Source organism: Diprion similis, chromosome 12 (genome assembly GCF_021155765.1).
Source record: "Diprion similis isolate iyDipSimi1 chromosome 12, iyDipSimi1.1, whole genome shotgun sequence".
Taxonomy (NCBI): Eukaryota; Metazoa; Arthropoda; class Insecta; order Hymenoptera; family Diprionidae; genus Diprion; species Diprion similis.
Window position 1 is genome coordinate 8,973,749 of NC_060116.1, and position 18,995 is coordinate 8,992,743.

Genomic DNA, 18,995 nt, shown 5'->3' on the forward strand with positions numbered 1-18,995 from the left:
CCATTTTTAAGAATGTAGAGTGACGTGGCTAAATTTCGATCAATCCGTTTCATTCATTCATCATTTCATCCAATCAACCAAGAATGTCAACTTTCATGTCCGAATTACACCACATCACCCTATCTTATTCACGTGAATTGGCATTGGTGTCGCCAAAAGCCTGCCTGAAACGATTACAACTTCTAATTCTCCTGACTGCAATATCCTTATTTCTTTACGTGATAGGATGTGGTACCGCCGGTTTTCCGTTGGTCCCATTTCAATGCCGCGATTATACGTCTTAGATGATTGATCGTTGATTTCAATGCATGACAACTCAAGGGAATCACCGAAAAAGTATATTCCAGGGCTACATTAGCCTGACCGAGTGAACGTTACTCACGCGAATGAAATCCTTGAGCTTACACGAGCGTTGATTCTAAAAAAAAAAACCCTAATTGCTTTGCGGCGTTAATTTCTTTCCTTGATTACAGCAACTTCGCATCGCCGCGTACAGTAACTGGTTACAGTATCGTGAGCAATATTAACCCAACATAACAGATAATTTTTGTTTGATGAATAACCGCAACTCATTCGATTCTATCGATTCTGTGTCTACTGTTTCGCTCAATTTTTTTGGCATGGAAATGGCACGCAAAAAAGTTTTTCATGTAATTGCCTGGCTGATCCTGTATTGAGATGAGCTTTTATTTTATTGGTAGTTTTCCTAGCGGCTCTTTCGATTCTTAAAATTAATAACACTTTTACGAAAATTCGGTCGACCTAAGCATTTACGTACAAGAACCATGCTGACGATGAGCTGTGAAAGTAGGTTTTTTTTAAGCAAACCATTTTGTGTAATAGATTTGTAATGACGAAAAATAACATGCTTATTGTAGGATGTAACTGTGATTTAACGCCTTCGTTGAATGCCAAAACGAGCTGTTATCTACTCTTTATATGAGCATGATTCTTAATATTAGAACTAATGTATAATTGTACTAATAACAGGATATATCCTACGCTATAAATCTAAGACAAGATATTTATACAAATGTATGCTTAATTTTGATTAAGACGGGCGAAGGTTTTTGACTTAAGAGAAAAACAATCAAATATTTCTAATAAAACCGAACATTGGGAAGAACGATTACAAGTAAATTAAACAATACATTCATGTTCCCAGCACACTTTTGATCGAACTTAAATCTACGGTCTAAACATTATGATAAGGACAATATTTTGCCATTGCATAACGTAATCAGTGCAACTGAGGTGATAAAAGCTTTTCAGAATTCGGTGACTGAGTTTGATATGTTAACCAATTCAGAGGCTGAATCGACGCTTTTTATCGAAGAGTGCAACTCAGATCTGATTCTGTTCTTCATTCGCCCCTTGAATTTTGTTTTAAGCTCCGAGTGTTCTTTGTATTCAGTCTCACATTTTCAAAAGTCCTTGTAATTGATCCTGCGGGTAATGTTATCCTGTGACTTCGGTGTCTCGATTTGTTCCTGTAAATTTCGTAATTGAGAAACAAAAAAATAGTCAGTATCCGTATTGGATGATTGCGCTGATAGAATATGGGGATTATTCTGAAAATCATATCAGCAGCCTGGAATTACGTAATCACTTTAAAAGTCAATCTAGTGTTAAGAGTGTTATGAGATTGTTGTATAGTCGGAAATGAACTATTCTGCAACACCTCACCTCGTCCGAAATCGTTATAGTTTCATCCAGGTTGATAATTTCTTCCAGAAAGCTGACAGAAGAGGATTTTCGGCGATTATATCTTTCAACGAATACCTCATCGAGCTTTAAACTCTCGTTGAGTGATGGTTCTGGATTGCACGGGGAACCGAAAAGAGTCTTTCGGATTGTCGTGATGTTATTGCTTCCAGCTAGGTGCTTGAAATTGGTCGAATTATTGCTTGAACTAACGATCACCGAATTACTTTGCGGCATTTTTACTACCTTCACTGGAGTCATTGTAAATCGAATACAGTGTGCATTTGGCCAGTACTTCAATCCGGTGTTTCTTGTTGACCACACGAATCGTGGATCGTCAGTCGCGTTTTCGTAAATCGGGGAAATCTCGACCTGCAATGGCAGGGACATCAGCCTTTTACGTGCAGCCATTTCACTATGGTTATAAATCACTGCACGATGGCAAGTATGATCTTCCAATTTCTGCACTGTAGGGTCTTGTAGAACCTCCTGTTGGTGAAAATTACGAATACATTTTTGAAATACAGGTCTACGCAAAAAAAATTTACGTTAACGTATGTGACTCAAATTTTCTTTCATCCTTAACATAGAAAAACGATAGAATAAACATTGGTGAAATATGCGTTACAGATACCGTAATTCATTGCTGTCATATTCATTGAACATGCATATTTTTACACATTTCCAAAGTAGATTGTAAATGATATTTTCTTCAGACACGTTTCATTTCAGGCAACACATATTGTCGTACGTGTCACATAGGTTTCTCACTTTATCTGACGTAAGTACATGTGTTTCTTCCTATAGGCGGTGATATCAATGGTTATCGATCGAGAGAAAATGCACAACAATAAACCAGGAGTGAAGAAACATGGAATGGTTGTTAAACTATCCGACAAAAGGCATAACTCATGGTTGGTTTAGTGTTGGTGAAAAAATTGCACCATTTTTATTCGCGCACAGTGTCGGTACGTTAAACGTGACGAACAATGAATCACGAGAATGTACATAATGATGGTGATGGTGATGATGATGAAGATTACATTTCCTCGACAGGCAACAAAGTGATTGCCGCACGTGTCCTTGGTTATATAAACGAGCAAGAATCATGTTCACCACGCGTCCGTCTAACGGACGTTAAATATGCGTTTGTATGTAGGCGAGAACCATAAAACATGCTATTGAAAGAGATATTATTTTATTTGCTCTTATAATTTTTGCATACCTATGAATGTAGGGATTAAGAATCTCTGACGAACGGAAATGTTCCATTTGACAATAACCGATGTCGTCCAGGATGTACACAAATCTGATTCACCTTCTTAAACGCTCTTTGGGGGATCCTCGTTTGCTAAAATCAAACGCAACCACATGTTTTGGAGTTCTAAGGCGGCTAGTTTGAACATTTTCTGTTCTCTAGCGTATATTTTAAAGCATGTTTAGTAATATTACACCTGCGATAAAACGGGTTTCAATTTTCTTCTAAATTCATAGATACGCCATAGTTCTTTATTACAAAAATCGCACTACCTTGTACACACAAATAAAAAATAATCGTTATTAGACCAGTCGCTCCTTACAAAAGTTTAAAATGGATACGCTGATGGCACATAAATAATTAAGTACAAATTAATCCAAAGAGCAGTTAAAAGATATATTTTTTAAATTAAGAAGAAGGATAACTAAAACGCAGATAAATGTTTAATCGCAATGTAAAACTTAATGGTTATTGGTAAAGAAGAAGGTTCGTAATATACTTGGATGAGCAAATGCTAAATGCGGTTCCAAAATTATTCGAACGCGATCAGTTGCCGTATCTTCTTTTCGGTCTTTGAGGATTTCGCGTTAGTTATATCTTGTAGGGATATGCATTCCGATTCGTCAACCAATAAATGATAATCCCCAATTTCTACCGACATGGTGGACGCTCCTAAACATTCAGAGAGCGTCGAATTTTCACCCTGCATTTTGTCACGTCTCCCTCTGTAAGAACCAGAACCAGTCGGCCGTTTACGAACTTGTTTACGTTTGCCAGCACAGCTGAGTCCATCAAAAATTAAACAGTTTTCTTTGGATGGGAATGAAGAATGATTGGCACAAATTAGGCTACATTTATGAACGAAGCCTGTTGACGTTTCGTTTCTAGATCTGGTATTGGTAGATTTTTTGGCAGTTGCGTCATCCTCGCACTCGTCTTCAATGTTTGTCAGCGACTGATTGTGGCCCGAGCATTTCTCGACGCCATGGTTAGGGTCAAGAGCGTTTCTTTCGGCCTCTAATTTATCATTTGAGAGCTTATCACTGGTGCGGCTGTCGAGATTTTCGCCGCATGGTTTTATGCCGAAAGACTGCGAATGATCCTTTCCTCCTAGCAGATATGAATCAAACGAGAATTGATCGTACGAATCTGGATTATTTTCACTGGATCTATCACCGAGCGAAGTCTTCTGAGAACAATCTAGATCCAAGATCGACCACTGCACCCGCGGTACCATCTCGATGGAACAGTTCATGAACCCAGAATCCTCAAAGTGAGAAGTAACGAGCTTCGGTGAGGAGTGAGTTGTTCTCTGTTTCAGCACAGAAGATTTCAATGTTTCCAATCCCTCGTGCCACGAAGAATTTTTTTCAGAAGAGGTTGATGGTTCATCCGCATCTTTGAATAGCTCTCGATGTTGGATCGCGGAAGAAACGTAAATCAGCGAACTTTCTCCGTCAATTTGGCTATTTTCCGTACTGCGTTCTGCCTCTCCGATCTCAACCACCTCCTCGATATCGCTCTGAAATAGTCTCTCGATCGTTTTGATGATCGGTTCGAAGAGCCTTTTTCGTTGGTGGAAACATCGAGCATTCGAAGGACAGAAATCCGAACTTGGCGATCTGATTTTATCCCAACTTGGCGATCTGATTTCATTCCAACATGACGGTGTTATAGCCGTGGAGGGCGAGGTTAGGACAGGCATGATGCTGCAATTACAGTTAGTTTGTGATAATTGATATTATTGTTTTGTTTACTGAAACGACAAACGGAGAACATAAAATTTGTCCTACGAATAACGGTTCTAAAGAGATTAGACGTTATCAAGTCTTAACGTAGTACCGCTCGATTGCGAAATAGTATTACACCCTACGTGTTGAATGATTACGAAATTTGGTTGATCTACACGTAATTTCTGTACGTTTAACATCTACAATTTCTGTCGAAACTTGAAATGTGATTCTACAGATAAGATGCCAAAAAGTCAAGGGGACTAGTCGCGAAGCCACAGGCGTGTTGATCGAAAGATTAGGGAAAATTCGATCGACATTAATGATTTGTTCAAACATATATCCGACTGACCTGCAACGACGAATTGATATCGGCTAAAAATCGGTATAAAACAAAGTTTAAATCACGCTAACGGATGGTACTCACAGTTGAAAAATTTTATCCATAGCAAAGATGTGTAGAAAAACAATTTCAGTACTCCAGCTAAAAGTTACTCCCTTCAATAATCATCTGCGAACAGTGACACATGAGGCTTATAAACACTGTTTGGGATTTATTTGTCTGTAACGAGCTATGTTGGTTGCGTTCAAACTTGAACTTGAAACTGGGAACCGTAAGTGAGGTGGGAAATTCAAAAGTAAATAAACGCTGGACGAAGGTAATATGTGGAAGGAAACTGTGCAATTTTACAGACCAGCCTGTAGCATATTGGAGTATAGAAGATAAAGTTGTACATGTGAATTACAATTCGTATGGACTCTCGTAAAAATAATTGGCCTATTTTGCACGCACAGCATTGCTAATATAAGTGAACGAGCACGTTGCTGGGGCTCCGCATGGCGCTCGTAAAAATCCCTTATACAGTCCAACGAACAAGCCGAAGAATCAAAGGGCCAGAGAACTCTGGAGAAAGAATCCACTGGTAACACAAGTAAAAGTAGAAGGGTTGGGAAAGAGAAATATGGTGAAGGAGAAGAGAGATGGGGGGTAGGAAGGGAGGTATATGTATATAATAATAAGGTTGGAGCGTAGGGTGGCATGGTGACACTTTACCACCACGCATTGCAAGGAGGCTGGGAGCAGCAATTGCGTTAGATTACCGCCAATGAACGATGATTCACAACCGGTTGGAAATTTTTCTACACAGTCATGCAAGTGCATATATAGGTATATACGATGTCGACACATTGTAAAAATGACGCCGGCCACGTGGTAGGAGCTCAGCTTCTGTAGCCCTAAGCTCGAGCATTCGGAACTTTCCATTGGTTCGGTGACCTCAGGAGTGTCCGGTTAAGTGGTGCAGGCTAGTCTTTGGAACACTGCGGCATAATATGCTTCACAATGTGAAACAAGCCGCACACTTGTGCCACTGTTACCACGTGTATACGGCATGGCGTTGCTCGTCATGGTAATGAGGCTTGACGTTGGGATCCCAGAGAGGATGTCCTCTCCCAGAGGATGTGAATGCAAGCTCTGCACCGTTGAACAATAACTACGACTTGATACGTTCGTGATGTTCGAAGGAAGTTCCGAGGGAGTCCGGCTGCGGCCTTTTCAATTATTTCATCAAGCCTTTATTATACCTTATCCTCTGAAACGGCGACCGCGAAACGATGCCGAGTGGTATGACAGACCTTTCTTAAGGCTGCGATGATTCTTTTAGATTTTTATCACATCACAGTTGAAGGACGTCGTTGATTCTGTATACCCAGATCAGAAATAAGAATGTTATCAGTATCTCTGACATCACAGAGGTCCGGTTACGCAACACTCCACGATATGCGATTAACGTCATCCGCTGTTATCTTGGTTGATAAGGATTTAACGTTTTTTGCCAAGGGTCACATCACTTCGGTTTATAATTAATATTATCTGTATTTAGACATTTTGTCAAGCCCGTATAAAGCAGAAACTTACATTATCCAATTCTGTAACATAAGTTGAGAGAAAAATATAATTTTTAGACAAAAAAAAACTCATTGTTTCGTATATTCGTGACAACACATGATGTTGTTCTTGCGTTTATATGAAATCAAATACCTATACTGAAACACGAAAGGGAATGTCTTTCATTCGCATCGATTATATGAAAAACAAATATTCAAAGAAACTATTAACAGGAATAGTCTAATTAACCACTGTCTGGCTAAAAACCAGACCTGCTATATTCGTCATTGCATCCTATAAATGGCTTTATGTACAGGTGCACGTGCAGGTGTTTACATAGCTAATACATATCGAAAGCCTTGTTCTAATTGGAAACTGGTGCACCGACCTGTACCAGGCATTACCGTATCTTCGCATTAAGCGAATACACCTCAGCAAGGTTGAATTGAGAGAAATGTTGAGCAGTTGAAAATCTGGAATTATTATTTCACTCTGATTGCGAGTGGTTTTCGAATAAAAAAAACAATAAATTATAATTAGAATGAAAAACTCAAAGAAACACACGAATATAGATTATGTTGGGAAGATTTTGTCATTTATTTATGTAAAAATGCAGGCAAGATAATTAATCGCGGTCAACGCAAATAATAGAAATTTTTTTTACAAATCCCGTTACTCAATAGACTTTTACATATATTTTACAGAAATTCCGAATAGTGAACATAAAACTCAAACTAGAATGGATATTCCGGGTGATCACGGAACCTGAAACAATAAAAATTCACATTTCTTTCAACCATTCTCCTGTACGAGCAGATCGATTAACGATAAGTCAGGATTATTAATTACTCTTCAGCTAGGGTAACTCGAAGGCCTCTGTCGAACTTGTCGATTGTCGCCACCTCCTCGGGGGTCAGCTTAAAGTCGAAGAGGTCGATATTTTCCTGGATGCGTTTTTTTGAGGTGGATTTTGGAATTGGAACGGTGCCGATGTCAATCTGCAAAAAATAGGCGAGATAAGAGAAGCGTAACTTGAATTCTGCGCACACTTGTCGCATACAATTTAAAAAACCCCATATCCCATTGGAAACACCTGGGTATATTATACTATCGTACCAGATATCGAAGTACGATTTGAGCAGGACTTTTGCCATATTTCTTTCCTATCGCGACGATTTCCGGTTCGTCAATTACCACGAGGGGGTCACCCGGCTTAAACCAAGACCTCCGAGGAGCGCCGAGGGGACTGTAGCTGACTATCACTATTCCTCGGGCTGCGCAGAAGTCGCGTAATTCCTTCTGGTTCAAGTTTGGATGGCACTCGACCTGGTTAACAACCGGCTTAATTTTCGCCACTTTCAGGATACGGTCTATCTGCACCTTGTTGAAGTTGCTGAGTCCTATGCTCTTGGTGTAACCCAGACGATGACACTCCTCCATACCTTGCCATGTTTCCTCAAGCGGAATATCGACGAACTTTCCGGAGAAAAGGTCGCCGCTTACTTCCTGTGAAAAGAAACAAACACTCTGTAGGAGCTCGAATAGTATAAGGCAAAAATAGTTCAATCTCTAATTAAATGATTGATTATCAGTCCCGATTTATGAACGTGCGAATTGAAAATAAACGAAATTTTGGATACTAAATGAAGGGAAAACTGTTTTTTTTTTTTGTTTTCTTTCAATTCTCACTTCGACTGCAACTGGCCAGTGTATCAGGTACAGATCGATGTAGTCAAGTCCAAAGTTTTCCAATGATTTCTTGCACGTTTTGATGACATCCTCTTTTTTGTGCTTGTCATTCCAGAGCTGCAATGTGAAAAAATAATTGCAAATTGTTAATATAGGTGTAGGGCACATTAATTTAATCGACAATTTTGTACATAGCTACTGAAATGGAGTGGTTTGAACAAAGATATTTCTTTCCTTCATTACAGGGTCTTAATATATCTTCAAAAATATTTATCTCATTCACGACGATTATGGTAATTATAATCAACACAAAAATGTGAAGTTCATTTTCACAAGCTACTTGTAAAATATGAGAATTTCATTCTTTCTTTCTGTATTTGAAGTACAATTTTTTTAAGAGAAAAGTTGCTCACTCCACTTTCTTACTTTTGTAACAATGTAGAGATCTTCTCTTTTGACTACGCCCTCGGCAATTTTTTCTCGAATTGCCTTGCCAATAACATCCTCATTGCCGTATTTCATTGCACAGTCAAAGTGTCGGTATCCAGCGTCGATCGCATCTTTAATAGCATCTTCCACAACACTTGGGGCATCCTGTAATGTTATAATTTAAATTACGCATTTATTGTACGAACAACTACCGCTCAGTTTGAAGAAATTAATTATTTTCATTATACCCCACTGTACTTAAAAAAGGGTCAATAATCATCGAATCCAGATTCGATAATCATCACCACGAGAGGCCTCCAATCTGCATAATCAATTATGCCATTCTTTTTTATTGCGTACACAAGGCTAGCCTTGAAACTATATATTTCATCGTAGTAGATTGATAGAATATACAGGTTGGGTATTTCTAAACCTGGAAATAGTGTATAGATCTAGTTGCCTCACCCAGTATATAACATCGGTTAATGAGTAGAGAATAGTGCCGATGAATATTGAAACAGGATTTACATTTAAAATACACAGAAGAGTGGGCTATTATACGTATGAAATTATCAAACAGTATATCCAGTTCATCGAGTTTTATTATGTAACCGATGTCATTGTTGTAAAGTCTACTTCAAATAAGAAGAAACTCATGGCTGGTCAAACGTTCGTCTCCTTCTATATGTACGCAACGAAATTCCTTCAGTTATGTAATAATCAGCTCCACTCCACACGTGCAACGGAGGAAGATAATATTCGGCCACAAAAAATATCCCAATCTCTCCAAGTTACGCTATACCGCTATCAGATGAAAAATGAAAACAGATAGATTGGTTGGTAGACACGTTTTCACTATCGTTCCAGAGTAGATCATCGAGTAAACAATGAGCCAAATTGTGGGATAAATTAAAATAAATAAAATAATAAAACAGTGTGAAATAGAAACCCAACTGCACGAGTGAAGATCAGACCTGAAGTGGTGTGCGAAAAAGAAATGTTGTACGAAGGATGACTGACGAGAAATAAGTAAATATTGTGCGTGTAACATATGGCGTTAGAAGATCTTGAGAATAATAAGTAAAACATGAGAAATATAACGAAACTGCCATAAAGGTGTAAATAAGAAATGTATAGAGATATAACAACTTACGAGGGCTTGCCAGGTGCCAAGGCCAAGGACTGGGATCTTCTCGCCGTTGTTGAGTGTTACACCAGGAGCAGCCATGGCAAAAGATTTTCATCAACTGGCTACAGCAGCTACAGCAACAGCAGGTTGGTTACAAGTTACCGCGCATGAAAAATTTCAGCTTGTGAACACAATATGTGTGCTAATATAACGACGACAGGCGCCTACCGCACGCCGGCGTGGGAGGGGGGAGGCAAATCTGCCGATATAAACGCTTATCGCTTATCCTGGGACTTATCTTCTAGTATTGTATGAGAGGGAGATGCCTATCGAAAGTAATTTATGATAGAGTTAAAGTGGGCATCTCGTAGATGCGTCTCAACTCGCACTATCACACGGTGACAGAAGAGTAGGGTCATGTTATTGAAAATTTGCTGTAAACGGAAACAATCCGAAAACGTCTGATAAATGACGTTACAAGTTTTTCGAACTCTTTCGATGTCCCTCTTTGTCACAGATTTTCATATATATTGCGATTCAGCCTCCACAACAAACTCATCCAGACTTCTCCGCCCTTTCCTACTTTATTGTTGTGATAGCTATAAATGATAGCAACATGAGAAGGGATTAATTATATCAGGTTGATGATTTCTAAAGCTCTTTGAAGCCGAAGTTTGTACTGTAAGGTGTCAAGAATATCATCTAAGTTCACGCTTTTGACTACAAGACGCTTACTTAATTAAAAAGAAGCTAAAATAGAAAAAGAAAATTGTCACGTGTGAAAGATAGATTTCGGTCGGTAAAAATGTTTCGTACAAACAGCGACCGGTCAACACTACGAATCGCGCTCTGTACCGTGATTGGTCGATGCCTTCAGTCCTGTGGACGTCACGTCCAATCAGCGATGGCGTTACATTGGCGAACCAGCGCGCAGCAGACACCTCTGACGTCACACTGACGCAGCATCATCATGCGAAAAACAATAATGGAGGCTTGTAATGCTGTCGAGCGCGAAGTTGCCAAAGTTTTGTTAAAATTCAGTGCGATAGACGACCACGGTGAAACTGTGCTGCGGGATTTGATAAACCACATCGAATCCATTAAAAAAGAGCTCGAAGACGGTGAGTTTCCTTCCTACTACAGGCTTACGTATCCTTACAACATACAAACAAAGGATTCTCCTTCAGACGTTACCCTGATTTATCACACATATTTAACCCGCCGATAATGACAATCGGGCTTGTTGTTTTGCCACGAAAATTCACGTCGATTCATCAATGCAATTTAATCAAACCACATTATATTTCTCGTCCACGTCCTCGTTACTGACTGCTATCTCACTCCCGACACTTTGTTTATTTCCACTTTTTCTTACCTTCAGTTCGTTGTCCTCGTTCATTGTCAGATTAACATCTTCAATCAATTCTGGTCAATCAGTGAAAAGTTTCGCAATCGAATTCAACGCCATTACAACGAGCAGCTATTAAAAAATTTTGCAATATAACCTCAATAGACGACGTTGTTGATCTATGCACTCAATTTCTGTCACAAATTCACAATCATGAATTCACGTCATTTTTTTAATATCGTAGAAGGTGTAATCGAATCTAATTCGATCGAGTTGTTCAAATATTTTATGCGAAATTTGACAATTCTTTGTTGCCAGGTCCATCCGATCACGAATTGACACAATGTCAAATACAAGTGTTAAATCAAGCGATGACCAAGGTCCGGGATACAGTGCAGCGATTAGCGACAGACCATCGCGACCTTCACAGCACAGTTTCAAAAGTTGGCAAAGCCATTGACAGGAATTTCATCGCCGACTTTGCTAGCACAAGTAGAGAAGATGTGTTCTCTGGACCTGAAAAAACACACCTACTCAATCAAGTTATTTGCCAGCATTTTTACAGGCAGGGGATGCTGGATATTGCCGATGAACTCGCATCGGTATGTTATATTTCATATTTATATTCGCCTTTTGAGGTATGGGTGAGAAATTTTTCACACGGCGTCTTTGTTCCATTTACAGGAAGCTGGAATCAAGACTGAAGAAGGCAGAAAGGAACCTTTCACAGAGTTAAACCACATTTTGGATTGTCTGAAACAACGTAACTTGGAGCCGGCTTTAGACTGGGCGCGCAATCACCGCGAGGCGCTTCTTGCTCAGGTAAGATGAGTTCTAAATTCTTTCCAGGTACAAAACGAGAATCGAAATATCAGAAACAAGGTAGATTGAAATGTGTGTTTGATTACAGAAGAAAAGAAGTGACAAAGTAAATTTCTTTCAGAACTCATCACTGGAATTCAAGCTGCATAGACTACATTTTATAAGATTAGTACAACAAGGCCCCACGAAACAGGCTGAGGCAATTCTTTATGCCCGAAAAAATCTCACACAGTTTGTTGCACGATACGAGAAAGAAGTTCAGTCTCTGATGGGGACTCTTATGTATCTACCCAATGGAATACAGTCTTCACCTTATAGTCATTTACTAAACCCAACGCTGTGGCTTGACATTCATGATGTTTTTACTAAAGAAGCGTGTACACTACTAGGCCTCAGTGTTGACAGTCCACTCTCCGTTTGGTGAGTTCTAAAATTAATATTTACGAAACATAAGAACAAATCGATATCAGACTAGTGGAATTTGCCACACTCAATCAGTTCTCAAAGGATCTTTTTGTGCAGCATAAACGCGGGATGTACAGCTTTACCTGCGCTCTTGAATATCAAACAAGTGATGCAGCAGCGACAAGTGACTGGTATCTGGAACGGAAAGGATGAGCTTCCTGTAAGTTAAAGTCTATGTATGCACTGTAAAGTCGAAATGTATATGAGATAAAATAAGGCAATTTCACCTGTTTCTCAACAGATCGAAATAGACTTGGGGAAGCAGAGCCGTTATCACTCCGTATTCGCATGTCCAATCCTGCGACAGCAGAGCACCGAAAATAATCCACCGATGAAGTTGGTGTGCGGTCATGTAATTTCACGAGACGCCATCCTCAAATTGACTAGTGCTAACAAGTACGACATTTGGATAAAGTAGCGGTATAACATACTGATATCGATATTACTTTTTAAAGAAATCAATTTGTTTCCAGATTGAAATGTCCGTACTGCCCGGTCGAACAAAACCGAGACGACGCCAGGTTATTATACTTCTAGACTCTAGTTAGATGTGATATATCGTATTTGTAATGAATATACTTTATGTTGCTCTCCCTAGTAATTATACTAAATGTATAGGTTTACAAATACATCAGTTTTGTTCGTATGGTCTGGCTGTAAAGGCTAATCACAACATTTATGTACACGTATTGTACACAGGCCTGTTAAAGACTTCGATCAATTTTCGTGGGATTTCTTTTACCAAACTCAGTTTATTTTGTTCTGTATTTCCTGTTTTCTTAATCTACGATCAATTTCAAAACAGAAATTGTTCGCTTTGTTCAAAACTTTGCCAATTATCCGTGCCAAGCAGAATAGCTTTTCATCAATCCCATCTGTCTAGTACGAAGTTCAGTTGTTGCATCAGTACATATTCAACAAACTTGTTTCTGCACTCACGAAACAATGGAGGAAGATAAAAAAATTCAATGTTTGCCTGATTCGTTGGCGTATATTATTTTTATTATTATTGTGGTCAATTTTTCGTTCCTAATTGTGATACTCATTAGTTGAATATCAAGTCACGCACTACGACTGGATACTCTTGTTATAATTGTTATCGGTTATTTTTTTTTATTTTGGTGATGTCCTCGAAACTGAATAACGTTATTTATTTTACTGTATTCCATTTTTACTGTTACACACACATCGTCATAGATAAGTTATTTTGGTAAAGGAATGTCCCTATGATGTTGAGCTACGTATTAGCTGTACACTTGTTTGTGTAAAATAGTTTTATATATATATATATTAAAGAAAAAAGCAAAACAGAAAAATAACAAAGATGCGAATTAAATCTAGTTACGACATGATATATTTATAGATCGTTTCTAACAGCGCGTTAGTTAAGTTGTCACAATTGCGTCGTGTGATTCCTTAGCGTATCGATGATAGTTACATTCATATTATACTCAAATCGAATCTGAATTCACGTAAGACAAATCCATGAAACACGATTTGCAGATAAACAACACTGGCAAGAAAATGTCAGCCAGAATGAAACGCGTGGTATTCTCGTAATTAAATTAAATCTATATATAATCTAATGACGAGCCGTTATTGGTACCTAAATCTGTAAACTCTATACACTTAACCATCACTTTGTATTGCACTGGATATAGTTACACACATGCAGGGATTGAGATACATAAAATCGCCCGAAAACGATTTTATTCGCCTCTGTCAAAGTCCCGAAGATTGATTACATCAAATTAACACAGTGTGTGATGCGATTTTTAATCACAGATTTCTAAGATTATCCCTGTAATACTTGTATACAATATACATATTCCCATAATCGACGGTTAATTAACGTAATGTGAGAACATTTCTCTCACGAAAGTCCGTTTTTAAATAATCTGTAGTCGTATAAGGTTTATAAATTCTTATTAAAAACTCGCGTTTAATCACCTTAAACAGTTATTGAAGGGTGAGAAACAAGTTTTTACCAATTCAAAAGGACGATTGTAGTTCAAAATTGCGGTGTTTAGCCGTCCTGGAAATCTTGGAGATGTAGGAAACCATTATGTAATCCAAGATTCCTTAAATTGATAAGATAGTGTCCTGTAGACGTTTACTTTCGTTCTGCAAACTTTTCATAATTTGGTTTACTTGTTCACTTTGGAAGATTTGATTTAGTTACTTTGGAAGGTCTTCAACTTTCGTCCGGGACTATCACCGGATTTTGTGTTATTACACAAACTACCTGATAAAACCTCAATTTCCGATTTTTGATAATTCCCGGCAATGATTATTATAACTATTCTAATTATTATCATAATAACGGAATGCAGATTATAACGAATTATTATCAATATTCCGTACAGTATAAAACGATCGGGAGACATAGGTTACCTAGTATATAGGAGGGATTATTTACGTTTTAGTCAATTACGCGGTGAATAACAACCATATAATGAAGTATTTATTTACTGGAACGCACTATATGTGAAATGATAAATTATAACATATGTACAGACCCATAGATTGAATCTGACAGATTCAAGACCACCGGTGTAGTCTGCCACTTGTTTAATATGGAAAATGCTGTCGATGTGTCCCCGAATTCGTCAGAATCAATCGTACCGTGTGTACATAACGTTTTTTTTTTTTTTTTTTTTTTTTAATTTTTCGTAAGTAACATTGATTATACTAGGTAGTCAGTCACTCGTTGATCGGTTAACGTCTCTGTACACATTTTTATTATAAACGTTTTATATTATAGCTGATATCTGCCGAAATTTTTCCTCGAATAAAATGTTACTTATGAAGATTGAAGTAATTTTTTATGCTCACTCCCCTAATAGAATAACATCTGCACTATGGGAATGTTAACAAAAGTACAACGTGGAATACCAAAAAAAAAAAAATCAGCTTGTTTAATTCATGTTTTGTTAAGAAAAGAATTCAATTGTTGATAGAGGTAGTGAAATTTGTTATTACAAAAATTTTTCGCATCGAAATTAGAGTTATTCAAGTGCACAAAATGTATTTTTCGAATAATATCATTGATAATTGTGTTGGCTGAAAATTCTGTGGGATTTAGCCGAAATTTAATGGGTAAAACACATACAACTTATTGTTGTATATGTGAGAAGTATTTATCAATATGGTAACTCGAAACTTGGTATTACGCTTTCTTCGCGTTTGTAACAGGTCTGACGACGAATACACGAAACGTTATCTGTGTCGAAAATTTTCTGCCCGACTACGCGGTTTTATAAGGATATCTGAAGCTACTTTTGTAGTGAGAAAATTCGCCGCCTAGCGGTGGTTTAAGGTACTAGTATACTTATGTTCACAATGAATATATTCTGTATTATACTTGTTTCAAAGCATGTGGTGTTTCTTCTACCTCGTAGACAAATTAATGCAATCACCGACTCAATAAGTGTGAGCGAATACTTCACTCGATCGTGACAAGAAAGACTTTTCTTAATCGCTTGACCAAATCACTTTGACGAACCAACTACATCGAAATTGTTGAATTGAAGCCATCGTATTTGGAACAAATAAGGGATACTAGACTGAAGTGAGTGGCCTTGAAGAAATTTTTTTTGTTTTTTTTGATCAAACATTCCTTTTCCTCCGTATATTTTTATCGCAATCTTTCCGTTGCATTGCGAGGTGATATTTGTTCAATTAATAAATCTGATTAGCTGGCTGCTTTCTTGTATTACTCGACAACCTGCAGTCGTTTACATTGACCAAACATCCGCCGGGTTTATATCATGTCTTCCTTAGCAACAACTTGTAGATTTCATCTGTTCCATTCCAAGCCGTTCAACCGTGCAGTTCAGTTGTTTAACTTTTGACTAAATTTCGTGCGAGGTTAACGTTTCTCTTAACTTACTGCAGACGATTCTGCAACCATGAATAAGTGGTGAGATATTGAAAATTTCGTGCAATTAGCAGTTAAACAAACGCTCAACTAACATTGTAAATATATTTTTTTTTTTTGTAAATTCGTAGGAGAGAAACGAAATCTGCTACGACGAACAGCAGCAAACCCGTGTCTAAGATAGCAACTAAAGTTAATTGGTAGGTTCGACTTTAATTATTACAGTAAGATAAGTAATTAGTTATAAGAAATTATATTTCGTTTGACACATGACAATTGTGAATTTTCGACAACCTCAGCGGAAGAAGTGGTAAAAACAGATCATCCTGGTCCGCCAATTCTGCACTGAATTTGATTCCACGCGATGATGCAGCTGAATTATCGGCAAAGAAGTCGATCCCTAAGGAAGAGAAGCCTAATGTAACGCTGGAATTAACTTCACGCAGAAAGTCGACGGATGATCAAAAATCTGCAGAACATAGCACTGGCCCTTTGAGGACGGCGAACAAAAATCCGTCGTCGATTGATCGAAGTTTGACAACACTATCCTCGGACATATCAAGCAAGAATGACAAACAGGCGTTCGACGAGACTTCGCATAAGCAAAGTGCTAAGTCTCATCAGAAGCAAAAGTTTTTCGACGAGTTGATTCAGCGCGAGGGAAGCGTCGAGACGCTTTTACAGACGAAAAAGCCGGCCAAAACAATTTACGACGTCGACGTAATGACACCCGAAGATATTAGAAAATCTCTAGCTCGAATCGACGCCAACACGGCCAAGCCATTTTCTTTCCTTACCGATATTATCGACGATCCACAAAATGAGAAGCGAAAACTGACAACGCAGGGTAATTGCGACCAGGAACTGAACCCGTCTGATATCGACGTAAGGTGTTAGGATTTTGCGATTTTTATATCACGAATGTCAGTATTTCAGTTTTCTGATTTACTGTGAAAAGTTCGAATTCAGTAACTCATGAGAATTTTTCACTGAGGAGAAATGGTAGTTGAAAAAAAAATTTGGTTCAAACGTTGGGGAAATGATTATCTTGAAATGTTCCAGCTTCAACTAGCGTCGCTAGTAAAACGCGTAGAGCTGAATCGTACACTGTTGGAAAAGACGAATCAGCGAATCAAAGACATAAACTTTATAACGGAAAGAAACAGGATGGTTTCATTGAGAGACATGAACTACGGTATGTCAAACAAAAATGGAAGTAATAATTTTCTCAGAGAGAACCGATCGTGCATGATTCTTAAAATTGTCATCATTTGTTTACGCATTCGTTAGACGAGGACTCGTTTTTGCTAATGAAAGAAGCTGGTGATATGAAAAGGCCTGTCTCACCCGCCGATTTATCGTCGGTGTCTCACCCAGCAATAGGTAATTTTACCACGAGTTTTCGGTGAAACTTTCCACTCGACCAGTAAGTTTCACCAAAATCTCTCGGAATGATCGTACTTTCGAAACAATATGTAAATTAGATACGGTAATTGCATTTGCATGTTTGTATACACGTAAAACACATTTCTTTAAATTATTTGACGGTGTTCCAGACGAGCTTCAACAGACGATTAGCTCGACCATCAAGATGTTGGAGTACGTACATAAAATGTCCAACGAAGATTTGGCGTTAGAAGAAATTCCTTCGGAGTTGACAGATTATTTGAATGTCCCGATCATAACGGCCGGTGAAAACTAGCGAGTTATAGAATTTTGTTCAAAATTTCACATACTGTACGTGGTACGTTTGAATAAATTTTTTCAATCACTGCAATCGCCTCGCGTGTGGTTTATATTGATTTATTTACTTCAGCACATTTCTCATACATTTATATAATATATACATACATAATATATACATATATATATATACATTATGTACGTACATATGTATATATGTGTAGTTATACATATGTGACATACATATACATTAAACTTCGGTACACATCGTATTCACGTGATTAGATATTAGTTGCTCTGATTATCCTACTTTATTTTATATAATTTTTCGATCTGCAGTTTTATCATTCGTCATTTCCAGTACACAGTGTCGCCGCATATTTCGTTATATCAAGAATATGCTTACAGTTTTCAATATTTCAAAGCAGACGATATTCATAAATTTTCTTGCAACAATGATTATTCTAACAATGAGAATAATAAACAATATGTAATAATAATAGTGGTAACAATATACATTATACATAGAGTTCCCATGCAAGGTGATACCCGTCGTAAAATGATCTATTATACACATCATATCTATACATCGTTATATAGTTTTATCAAGGTAGTTGGTTACTATAAATATAATATTACGTACTATAATTTTAACGATAAAAGATCGTCAATCGTTTGAAAGGTTTTGTCAATAAATATAATAACATTACATCAAGCGGATTTGGCAGAGCTCGGAGCTGGTGTAATTTTCGATGCTCTACATGAATAGAATATTATGATATGATTCTTTTAAACGCTGTACATGATTCGAAATAATTCGATGAATATACATAATCTTTTAAGAACACGCCTTTATTTATTACACAGGCAAAAATCGGACCCATACACCAGCTGGTTAAATATTACAATATAATATACGATTAATAATTTATTCACGCGATATTAACTGCGGCAAACGATATGCGACGGT

General features: G+C 37.8%; 3 protein-coding genes across 4 annotated transcripts; 2 read left to right on the top strand and 1 right to left on the bottom strand.

Moving 5' to 3' along the window:
* Positions 1-1,359: 1,359 nt before the first annotated feature.
* On the bottom strand, positions 1,360-5,621 carry LOC124413412. Its single transcript, XM_046893966.1, has 5 exons — positions 5,120-5,621; positions 2,930-4,671; positions 1,951-2,193; positions 1,687-1,884; positions 1,360-1,490 (listed from the first exon to the last, which is right to left on the bottom strand). Exons 1-2 carry the CDS (start codon positions 5,137-5,139, stop codon positions 3,495-3,497), a joined length of 1,197 nt encoding a protein of 398 aa, XP_046749922.1. The 5' UTR covers positions 5,140-5,621; the 3' UTR covers positions 1,360-1,490; positions 1,687-1,884; positions 1,951-2,193; positions 2,930-3,494.
* Positions 5,622-10,782: 5,161 nt separating this feature from the next.
* Positions 10,783-13,750, top strand: LOC124413411 (E3 ubiquitin-protein ligase RMND5A). Of its 2 annotated transcripts, none has more exons than XM_046893964.1 (7): positions 10,783-10,948; positions 11,494-11,777; positions 11,860-11,997; positions 12,119-12,417; positions 12,520-12,622; positions 12,704-12,858; positions 12,918-13,750. In XM_046893964.1, exons 1-7 carry the CDS (start codon positions 10,798-10,800, stop codon positions 12,997-12,999), a joined length of 1,212 nt encoding a protein of 403 aa, XP_046749920.1. In that variant the 5' UTR covers positions 10,783-10,797; the 3' UTR covers positions 13,000-13,750. The 2 variants fall into 2 exon arrangements, with proteins under 2 accessions (XP_046749920.1, XP_046749921.1); XM_046893965.1 differs by having other exon boundaries at positions 10,786-10,948; positions 12,936-13,750.
* Positions 13,751-16,611: 2,861 nt separating this feature from the next.
* Positions 16,612-18,949, top strand: LOC124413634. The gene is made up of 8 exons (XM_046894355.1): positions 16,612-16,649; positions 16,789-17,227; positions 17,405-17,537; positions 17,633-17,725; positions 17,899-18,043; positions 18,365-18,515; positions 18,708-18,767; positions 18,893-18,949. Exons 1-8 carry the CDS (start codon positions 16,612-16,614, stop codon positions 18,947-18,949), a joined length of 1,116 nt encoding a protein of 371 aa, XP_046750311.1.
* The last annotated feature ends 46 nt before the right edge of the window (positions 18,950-18,995 follow it).